The sequence below is a fragment of the Chiloscyllium punctatum genome, chromosome 36 (genome assembly GCF_047496795.1).
Source record: "Chiloscyllium punctatum isolate Juve2018m chromosome 36, sChiPun1.3, whole genome shotgun sequence".
Taxonomy (NCBI): Eukaryota; Metazoa; Chordata; class Chondrichthyes; order Orectolobiformes; family Hemiscylliidae; genus Chiloscyllium; species Chiloscyllium punctatum.
In genome coordinates, this window is record NC_092774.1 from 17,028,412 (window position 1) to 17,040,107 (window position 11,696).

The window sequence follows — 11,696 nt, forward strand, 5'->3', positions numbered from 1 at the left end:
CTTATCCAGATGTGCATAAATCCTATCCCTTACAATTCTCTCTAAGACTTTGCCCACAACAGAAGTGAGACTCACTGGCCTATAGTTACCAAGATTATCCCTACTCCCCTTCTTGAACAAGGGAACCACGTTTGCTAGCCTCCAGTCCTCTGGCACTACTCCTGTAGACAAAGAGGACACTAAAATCAAGGCCAATGGCTCTGCAATCTCCTCCCTTGCTTCCCAGAGAATCCTAGGATAAATGCCATCAGGCCCAGGGGACTTATCTATTTTCACCCTTGCCAGAATTTCCAACACCTCTTCTCTACATATCTCAAAGCCATCCATTCTACTTATTCGTGCCTCAGTATTCATATCGACAACAATGTCCTGTTCCTGAGTGAATACTGACGAAAAGTATTCATTCAGTGCCTCCCCAATCTCTTCAGCCTCCACACGCAATTTCCCATTACTATCCTTGATTGGACCTATTCCTACCCTAGTCATTCTTTTATTCCTAACATACCTATAGAAAGCCTTAGGGTTTTCCCTAATCCTACCAACTAAGGACCTTTCATGTCCCCTCCTTGCTGCTCTTAGCTCTCTCTTCAGGTCCTTCCGGGCTACCTTATAACTCTCAATCGCCCCTATTGAACCTTCACGCCTCATCTTTACAAAGGCCGCCCTCTTCCATTTAACAAGGGATTCCAATTCCTTATTAAACCACGGCTCCCTCACACGACCCTTTCCTCCCTGCCTGATAGGTACGTACTTGTCAAGGACACTCAATAGTTGCTCCTTGAACAAGTTCCACGTATCAATTATGCTCTTGCCTTGGAATCTACTTTTCCAATCCACACATCCTAAGTCATGCCTCACCGCATCATAATTTCCCTGCCCCCAGCTATAACTCTTGCCCTGTAGTACACACTTATCCCTCTCCATCACTAGAGTAAAAATCACCGAATTGTGGTCACTGTCCCCAAAGTGCTCACCTACCTCTAGTTCTAATACCTGGCCTGGTTCGTTACCCAGAACCAAATCCAGTATGGCCTCACCTCTTGTTGGCTTATCTACATATTGTGTCAGGAAACTCTCCTGCACACACTGGACAAACACTGACCCATCTAACTTACTTGAGCTATAGCTTTCCCAATCAATATCAGGAAAGTTAAAGTCCCCCATAACAACCACCCTATTACTGTCACTCTTCTCCTGAATCATCTTCGCAATCCTTTCCTCAACGATTCTAGGACTATTAGGAGGCCTGTAAAAGACTCCTAACAGGGTGACCTCACCTCTCCTATTCCTAACCTCAACCCAAACTACCTCAGATGGCAAATCTTCGTCCATCTTCCTTTCCACCGCTGTAATACTATCTTTGACAAGCAAAGCCACACCCCCCCCCCCCTCTTTTACCCCCCACCTCTGACCCTACTAAAACATTTAAACCCTGGAACCTGCAACAGCCAATCCTGTCCCTGATCTAGCCATGTCTCCGTAATAGCCACAACATCGAAGTCCCAGGTACCAACCCACGCTGCAAGTTCACCTACCTTATTTCGTATACTTCTGGCATTAAAGTATACACACTTCAAACCACTCTTCTGTTTACAGGCACCCTCCTTTAAGATTGATGCCATATTCCTAACCTCCCTACACTCCAGGTCCTGCACCCTAAAGCTACAGTCTGGGTTCCCATGCCCCTGCAGAGTTAGTTTAAACCCCCCCCCAAGAGCACTAGCAAACCTCCCCCCAAGGATACTGGTGCCCCTCAGGTTCAGGTGCAGACCATCCTGTTTATGTGCAATTTTTAAAGCAAAACTCTGTAGGCAGTCAATACATGTAATAGTGTGTAAATTTGACTTTGGAAATAGAACCAGTCTAACTCAAGTTTGGGATACAGGCAGACTCTGACCTCACACCTTTAATGCATTGTCTAGTTTGAGATGTGAGCTTTTACTATAAAACCTTGTTATCTCGAGAAGGTGACAACAAGAAGTTCAGGGATTCACATTGTAATGAGACCTGCAACCTATTTGAAAAGGTGGAAGACTTAACAATCCAGGTTTGTTGAATATACCATTTCAGTGGCAGGACGCTGGAATGTTTTGCTCTAAATTGTGTCTCAGGATCTTATCCCCCACAACCACCTGACGATGAGGCAGCACTCCAAAAGTTACTGCTTCCAAAGAAGCCTGTTGGACTCCAACCTGGAGTTGTGTGATTCTAGAATCTGGTCTCCAGCATCTGCAGTCCTTGTTTTTACCTCGTTGATTTTAACCCTAAAGCGAATCCTCTTGCAAGGATGCCTGCCTTTCCTCCTCTCTCTACAAGTTTTCCTCCTCTGTCTACAAGAATCTCAGGGAGTCCCTCTCCCACTGCAACTCCCAGGTCATTTCCGCTGCCCTGAAGCTCTTCAACCATGTCCTGAAACAGACTCGCTACCACAGCCACATTTGCTTCCTCAGTGCCAGCCTCCGTAACCAGCTCATCCTACACAGACTCTGGACCACCTTTAACCAAACAGAGTTCTGATCTGAACAGGCCACTCCACCCTCCTGTCTGACCTATCACCTTCATCCCCACCCCTATTCACCTATTGTACTCTATATTACTTTCTCCCCACCCCCCTCTCATTTATCTCACCACCTTGCAGGCGCACTGCCTCTATTGCTGATGAAGGGCTTTTGCCCAAAATGTCGATTTTCCTGCTCCTCGGATGCTGCCTGAACTGCTGTACTTTTCCAGTACCTAATCTAAAGTGGATTGGCCATGCTGAATTACCCATAGTGTCCAGGGATGTGCAGGTTAGGGTGGATTGGCCGTGCTAAACTACCCATAGTGCCCAGGGATGTGCAGGTTAGGATGGATTGGCCATGCTAAATTACCCATCGTGCCCAGGGATGTGCAGGTTAGGGTGGATTGGCCATGCTAAATTCCCCATAGTGCCCAAGGATGTGCAGGTTAGGGTGGATTGGCTGTGCTAAATTACCCTTCGTGCCCAGGGATGTGCAGGTTAGGGTGGATTGGCCATGCTAAATTCCCCATAGTGCCCAGGGATGTGCAGGTTAGGGTGGATTGGCCGTGCTAAATTACCCATAGTGTCTAAGGATGTGCAGGTTAGGGTGGATTGGCCATGCTAAATTCCCCATAGTGCCCAGGGATGTGCAGGTTAGGGTGGATTGGCCATGCTAAATTCCCCATAGTGCCCAGGGATGTGCAGGTTAGGGTGGATTGGCCGTGCTAAATTACCCATAGTGTCTAAGGATGTGCAGGTTGGGGTGGATTGGCCATGCTAAATTACCCATAGTGTCTAAGGATGTGCAGGTTAGGGTGGATTGGCCGTGCTAAATTCCCCATAGTGCCCAGGGATGTGCAGGTTAGGGTGGATTGGCCGTGCTAAATTACCCATAGTGTCTAAGGATGTGCAGGTTAGGGTGGATTGGCCGTGCTAAATTACCCATAGTGCCCAGGGATGTGCAGGTTAGTTTGAATGGGCCATGCTAAATTAGGCATAATGTGCAGGTAAGGTGCATGACTCGGTTAAACGTAGAGCAGTGGGGACAGGGGGAATGGGTGTGGGTGGGTGACCCTTGGGAGGGTCGGTGAGGCCGAGTGGCCTGCTTCCACACTGTGGGGATTCTCTGAAGGGAGGGGGTTTGGAAAGTGAGTTGTCCTCCCTGTCTGCTGCTGGGGCCGCGCATGCGCGGTGCGGCGGCCCGCTGAAGGCCTCGCCCCGCCTCCTGTCCCGTCACGTTTCCTCGCCCCGCCCCTAGTTCCTTTGTGACGTCACAACGCGGAAGTGGCCCTGTCCGTTTCAAAGTGAATCTCCCTCCCTCTGGGCGACTCTTCATCCTGGGAGGGAGACAGAGATGGGAGGAGGGGAAATTGGTCACTTGTAGCAACTGGAGTGAATCCAGGGAGGGAGCAGACTCCGCAAACTCAGGTATGTGTCTTAGTTACCCGGGTGAGGAGGGACTGAAGGATAGAGATTGGGAAGGGGGAGGGCTGGATATCTTTTCTGTTTTGATGTTTAAAATGCACCCGATTCCCACCAGTAACTGCAACAGGTACAAGTACAGCACGTGCAATATTCCTCATTGCAGCTTCACGCTGGTTTTGCATCCTCTGTTCTTCCTCCACCTTCGTTCCTGCACATTTAGCCTCTTTCCCTCATTCCCAACCCCCCGCCCTGATGTTCCAAGCTCCATTCTTTCCCGGTGGCGCCCATTACTCTTGTCTATTTCTTGCCTTATCTGGCCTTGTGTGTGAACAAAGTGTTAACGTATATCCTCTTTCACTGCCAGCTGCTTCCTTGTTTGCGAAAGCAACATTTCCTCCCATTTTTCGCCGACACTGAGCTCTCTAACCTCCTTGATTGTGTGTTTTTTGTTTTTGCAGAAGCAGGAAATAGATGGTTATAACTGTTTGTACGAGCACATCTAGTTTAATCTAAACCCCCTCCCCTCACAGCACCTTTCTCTGTTTGTCTGTAACATTGTTTGCAGGCACATTTCATGTATGCACATTTTAGCTAATACAAAAGCAATTATATATTTCCTTCACATAGCTTTCATTCTTGTTAACTCCACTGTTGGCTGAAACAATTATACCCTGGTGTTAGTTCATTTACCATGCAGAAGCAATTATGGTTGCAGAAGTAACAGTGCTTTACCTATATCCCACAGGGGTGACCCTACAACCTTGTATAAATAATGTGGGACATGGCGAGGGTAAATAGACAAGATCTTTGATCTGGGATTGCTCATAGGTTTAGGGTGAGATTTAAAAGAAACCTAAGGAGAAACTCCTATGTACAGAGGGTGGTGTGTGTAAAGAATGAGCTGCCAGAGGAAGTGGTGGCTACAATTATAACCTTTAAAAGGTATCTGGATGGGTATATGTTGGGAAACATTTAGAGGGACATGGGCCAAGTGCTGGCAAGTGGGACTAGATTGATTTAGGATATCTGGTCAGCATGGACTGAAGGGACTGTTTCTGTGCTGTACATCTGTGATTCTGGCTTGCCACTAATGTTTGTCACGTCTGTATATTCAGGTTCTCCCTGGTGTTGGTGTTAATGCCTTGTTGTCTTATTTGCTCCCCACATCCTGGGGACATTGACCATTTCCTGTCTGGCTGTTCGGACTGCTAGTCCGGATCTTCGGATTTCTGGGATTGGTCAATAAACACACCTGGAAATGACTCTTTGTCAATCATACAAGCAATAGTTTATTCTTTGATACAGCCGGGTCGCTAGACTCTGATCAGCCGAGAAGGATTCCCAACAGTGTGGAAACAGGCCCTTCAGCCCAACCAGTGGGGAATGTGGGGCCTGTCCTGTCATAGTGACATTTTACACTCACTTTCCATCTGCTTTTACTGGCCCTTGGGCTGTTTACTCCCCTCACTGTCTGTTTAATCCTTGGGCTGTTTACCCCCCCCTCACTGTTTGTTTAATCCTTGTGTTGTTTACCCCCCTCACTGTTTGTTTAATCCTTGGGCTGTTTCCCCCCTCACTGTCTGTTTAATCCTTGGGCTGTTTACCCCCCTCACTGTCTGTTTAATCCTTGTGTGTTTATCCTTTGCTGTTACTTGTGCAATTGCTGAGGGTAGTGTGTAAATCCTAGTGAAGGAGATTATACACCAGCATGTATATGTTCCTCAGTTATTGAAGGGGCAGGACCTGTTGAGAATGGTTAGTAAATGTGGTGCACTAAGCCTTATTAACATGGATAGAGTTTATTATTTGGAAAAGTAGACTTTATTATTTAGAGTCACCGATGTACAGCACGGAGCCAGACCCATTCGGTCCAACCTGTCCATGCCAACCAGATATCCTAAATTAATCTAGTCCCATTTGCCAGCACTTGGTTCCTATCCCTCTAATCCCTTCCTGTTCAAATATCCATTCAGATGTGTTTTAAATGCTGTAATTATACCGGCCTCCACTACTTCCTCTGGCAGTTCATTCCATACATGCACCACCCTCTGTATGGAAAAGTTGCTCCTTAGGTACCTTTAATATTTTTCTGCTCTCACCCTAAACCTATGCCCTCTAGTTGTGAACCTCACCCCTACACTGACAAAAAGACTTTTTTTTTTAAAAAAGTGAGCAACCAGACAAAATGCAAAAGCTATCCAGTCATTTCTGCTGGTGGCTGAGACTAGGCCTCAAGCTTTGGGGGGAGTAGGTTTAGGACTGAGATGAGGAGGAGGAAGTGAGGGCTGCTGGTTTTCCCAGAGAGTAGTGTATCTGCAGAATTCTCTGTCCGAGGAAGCAGGCTCCAAAATGCCCCGGTCCTAATTCTTCAGCTTGACATACCCGTGACTGTAAACTTTGAAGTGTTTTGGTTAACTGATGCAAATATTTCCCACTTGTCCAACAATACAGTGTCAGCTGTTTCAGTCATTTGAGATGGTTTTGATTCATCTACTAAATACATCTACTATTATTAGACAATATTCATGACAATGTATGGGAGGTGATACTATATATGCAAGTTGTAGACAAGTAAAAAAGACTGACCAGGCAAGGAAGTGGTTAACAAACACAGGACATCCCTCTTAGAGTATGCACCTTGTTTGTTCACAAATTAAACACACTTCAGATCTTTTCCTAGCTGCTTTCCCAAAATCTGGGTGCCACCAGGTTTGTGAGCGTGTCCAATAATGTACATCATCAACTGAAATAGGCAGCAGCAAAGAGTGAACACAAACCAGTCCAGCAGGGGGCACCCATGTTTTGGTTTGAGTATTGAGGGAGTGCCCTTTTTGAGGCCCCTGTGATATCAGTATCATACCCAGGCTAATGTGCATTGAAACCAGATTATGAAGTGTTAACTTTCCTGCAAACGTCTGCCTGTGTGCGTCTCTCTGTAACATTTTCCAACTTTCCTCATACCTGTTTGTCAGCTCTTGTTTATTTCTTCCTTCCAAGGCAAATGAAGCACACACTTTCCAGAACAGTGCAAATTAGGGAGTTGAGCCTCCTAAATCCTGGCTATGACCCATAGCTGCTTAACCATGTGTGCAAACTCTCAATATCAGTCAGCCGTTCCATTTGCAAATCGAACACTGTTATCAAAGTAAGTTGTTCTTGTCTCTGCATGAGTCCACAACCCAGTGAAATACAACGGAGTCTTTAATAGTTCCCCAATGTGTCCTGTGCCAAATTCATTCACGTCTGGATGTCCTGAAGCGAGCAATTATACTTCAGATTTCTACTACCCAATTAAAACTAATGTTGGGCCCTCTCATGGATCGGGGGCATTTTATATAAATAATTATTCCCTCCGGAGTGGAAACGGGCCCTTCAGCCCAATAAGTCCACACTGACGCTCCGAAGAGCAACCCACCCAGACCCATTCCCCTACATTCACCCCTGACGAATGCACCTACACTACAGGGCAATTAAGCATGGCAAATTCACCTAACCTGCAATTCTTTGGACTGTGGGAGGAAACCCGCTCAGACACTGGGAGAACATGCAAATGCCGCACAGTTGCCCGAAGCGGGAATTGAACCCAAATCACTCCAAAAGTTAGTGCTTCCAAAAATAGATTAAGTCTTTTCCCTGGGGTCGGGGAGTCCAGAACTAGAGGGCATAGGTTTAGGGTGAGAGGGGAAAGATATAAAAGAGACCTAAGGGGAAACTTTTTTATGCAGAGGGCGGTACGTGTATGGAATGAGCTACCAGAGGAAGTGGTGGAGGCTGGTACAATTGCAACATTTAAAAGGCATTTGGATGAGTACATGAATAGGAAGGGTTTGGAGGGATATGGGCCAGGTGCTGGCAGATGGGTTTGGGTTGGGATATCTGGTCGGCATGGACAGGTTGGACCGAAGGGTCTGTTTCCATGCTTATGTCTCCTGACACTCCAAAGGTTACTGCTTCCAGAGGAGCCTGTTGGACTACAACCTGGAGTTGTAATTTTAACCTTTATCCAAGTTAAGGTGGATTGGCTATGCTAAATTACCCATAGTGCCCAGGGATGTGCAGGTTAGGGTGGATTGGCCGTGCTAAATTACCCATAGTGCCCAGGGATGTGCAGGTTAGGGTGGATTGGCTGTGCTAAATTACCCATAGTGCCCAGGGATGTGCAGGTTGGGGTGAATTGTCCATGCTAAATAACCCATAGTGCCCAGGGATGTGCAGGTTGGGGTGGATTGGCCATTCTAAATTAGGCATAATGTGCAGGTAAAATGCATGACTCAGGGTTAAATGTAGAGCAATGGGGATAGGGATGTGGGTGTGGGAGGGTCGGTGAGGCCGAGTGGCCTGCTTCCACACTGTGGGGATTCTCTGAAGGGAGGGGGGTTTTGGAAAGTGTGTTCTCCTGCCCTACTCCCCAAGGAGCAGCGCATGCGCAGTGCAGCGTCCTGCAGTCGGTCTTGCCCCGCCCCCTCAACCTCCACTTTTCCTCGCCCCGCCTCCTGTACCGACACGTTTCCTCGCCCCGCCCCTAGTTCCTTTGTGACGTCACAACGCGGAAGTGGCCCTGTCCGTTTCAAAGTGAATCTCCCTCCCTCTGGGCGACTCTTCATCCTGGGAGGGAGACAGAGATGGGAGGAGGGGAAATTGGTCACTTGTAGCAAATGGAGTGAATCCAGGGAGGGAGCAGACTCCGCAAACTCAGGTATGTGTCTTAGTTACCCGGGTGAGGAGGGACTGAAGGATAGAGATTGGGAAGGGGGAGGGCTGGATATCTTTTCTGTTTTGATGTTTAAAATGCACCCGATTCCCACCAGTAACTGCAACAGGTACAAGTACAGCACATGCAATATTCCTCATTGCAGCTTCAACCCGGTTTTGCATCCTCTGTTCTTCCTCCACCCTGGCTCCAGCACATTCAGCTTCCTTCCCTCATTCCCATCCCCCCGCCCTGATGTTCCAAGCTGACCCGCAAAAGATCGGTTTATCCCTCCATTCTTTTTTGTGGGTTTTGAAAACTTTCCCAATGCTCTGATTATAAAAGTTGTGAAGTTATGTTGTAGCTGCACCAGACATTGGTTAGGCAACTTTTGGAATGTTGTGTGCAGTTCTGGTCTCCATGCGAGAGGATGGATGTTGTGAAACTTGAAAGGATTCAGCGAATAAGGTCATTGAATATATCCAAGGCTGGTTTCATCTGATTTTTGAACAACAAAGAAGTGGATGTTTGTGGGGGAAGGCAAGAACACATCTGTCGTCTGCAAGGTGTTAGAAAGGATTCTGAGGGATAGGATTTATGACCATCTTGTGATTGTGAAGGCTGGACTTTCAGAGCATGTTTTGCCCTGACTGGGAGCAGAAGAGTTTGACTGAAGTGCGTCGGTGTTAATGCCTTGATGTCTCATTTTGCTCCCACGTTCTCGTGGTCAATAACCATTTTGTGTCTGGTCCTTCCTCAAGAAGCTGCATTGCAGGTTCACCCTGAATTGACACTTTTTTTTTATGCTTCCCAAAATCGGACCTGCTCACTCTCAGCAGGATCCCAGTGTTGTGAAAGATATTAATTTTCAGGTGGTATTATCCAAAATTCGGAGAGATGTCAGTCTTGATGTTTTTGCTTTTTCTGCCCCTGTAAGATCCTGAATCAGCACCTTCAGGGGAATTAGTTATATCGGAGTGAGAACAGAGAATGGGATGGTGCTTTCAATTTTGTGGAGTAACAATAGACCAGAATATTCCACAGAAAGTAGAATTGCTTGTTCTGAATTTTTACCCTGCCCTGGCAGTGATGACTTTTGTAATCTCTTTTTAAACAGTGTACTTGAAGATTTGAAGATAGAAGCTTCAAAATCAACGCATGAAGTCCTTACACACGAAACATTGACTCTCCTGCTCCTCGGATGCTGCCTTACCTGCGCTTTTTCAGTACCACACATTTTGACACTGACTCTCCAGCGTCTGCAGACCTCACTTTGACGTCAATGTCTGACATTCGCTCAATCCATCGGGACAGGAAACAATTTTCAACTGAGTCTGTGAGAAGCAGCAAAGCGTTTTGGTTCCTGTTTGAGTACGTTTTCAGCATCAGTGGGACTGGATGAGAGACCCTACTGTTGCAGCGCATTGAGTGTGGGGCATGGAGAAGCATCTACAGCCTGGAAAGAGGAATTGACGGCAGGGAGGGGCTGGAAACGTGTGTGTGCACGCAGCTGAAGCTTCGGCCATGGAGAAACCTGAGGAATCCTGCCCCGTGGAGAAACGGTGGAAGTGTGCTGATGGCGGAAAAAGCTTCCATTTCCCGTCTGCCCCGGAGATTCATCAGCGCATCCACACAGGGGAGAGGCCGTTCTCCTGCCCCGAGTGTGGGAAGACCTTCAGCAAATGCTCCGACCTGCTGAGGCACCAGCGCTCCCACACGGGAGAGAGGCCCTTCAACTGCCCCAAGTGCGGGAAGAGATTTACCCGGGCCTCCCACCTGCTGAGACACCAGCTGGCCCACACGGGGGAGAGGCCGTTCTCCTGCCCTGACTGTGGGAAGAGATTTGCCCAGGCCTCCAACCTGCTGACCCACCGGAGGGTCCACACCGGGGAGAGGCCCTTCAGCTGCCCCGAGTGCGGGAAGGCCTTCAGCAGTTCCCCCAACCTGCTGAGGCACCAGCGGGTCCACACGGGGGAGAGGCCCTTCAGCTGCCCCGAGTGTGGGCAGGCCTTCAGCGATTTCTCTTCCCTGCTGACCCATCGGCGGGTCCACACGGTGGAGAGGCCCTTCAGCTGCCCCGAGTGCGGGAAGGCCTTCAACAATTCCTCTTCTCTGCTGACCCACCAGCGGATCCACACGGGGGAGAGGCCCTTCAGCTGCCCTGAGTGTGGGAAGGCCTTCAGGCATTCCCCCAACCTGCTGAGACATCAGCGGGTCCACACGGGGGAGAGGCCCTTCAGCTGCACCGACTGCGGGAAGGCCTTCAGCAATTCCTCCAACCTGCTGACCCACCAGCGGATCCACACGGGGGAGAGGCCCTTCAGCTGCCCCGAGTGTGGGAAGGCCTTCAGCAATTCCTTCAACCTGCTGACCCATTGGCGGGTCCACACGGGGGAGAGGCCCTTCAGCTGCCCCCTGTGCGGAAAGGACTTCACCCGCACCTCCCTCCTCCAGAGGCACCAGCGAGTTCACATACCACCGCAGGGGGGATTGAAGGAATGATGGCTGAGTGCCATTATCGACTGGACTATTAACCCAGTTCCAGGGATCCCAGGTTTGAATCCCGCTGCGGCAGATGGCGCTATACAGGGTATGGGTTGAAATTGCTGAGTGAGGCAATAATTCCTCCAGGTTAAGGCTGTGCCAAGGATCCAATTACAAAGGGACATCTTGGTGGTGACCAATAGTAAAGAAAGTGATGGGGGATGGTGGGGGGGTTGAGGGGGTGTGTGCGCTTTGACTTTGAGCTGTTTAAAAAGCAACTGCTTTTTCTCTGCCATTTTGCTGAGGGGGTTTGAAGCTGTAACAAAGTTGGGTCGCAATAAAGGTTACCTGAACTTGCTGCTGTGCTCAGACTCTCATTGAAAGCTTTGAGCTCCAAGAGTTTTTGTTTTAAAGCTGCTCATTTCTTTCAGCTTCCTGCACTAAGCTTCCAATGTCGCATATCAGTTGGAGTCGTGAATGAGCAGCCAGTATCGTGAGAACTTGTCAATTTTTCAGGAGTGCAGAGTGTGTCATTTCATCGGCGTTGGAAAGTTTCCTGGCAGCATCAGGAGGTGTGGGCAGTGTTCGCGAGAAATT

General features: G+C 48.4%; 1 protein-coding gene across 1 annotated transcript in view; it reads left to right on the forward strand.

Annotated features, from left to right (window-relative positions):
* Positions 1 to 11,457, forward strand: part of LOC140460017 (uncharacterized) — a 31,997-nt gene extending 20,540 nt beyond the window's left edge. Inside the window, exon 5 of the mRNA XM_072554423.1 lies at positions 10,092 to 11,457. Coding sequence (XP_072410524.1) covers positions 10,092 to 11,117 — 1,026 coding nt within the window. The 3' untranslated portion in view covers positions 11,118 to 11,457. The remainder of the gene's footprint in view (positions 1 to 10,091) is intronic.
* Positions 11,458 to 11,696: the final 239 nt, after the last annotated feature.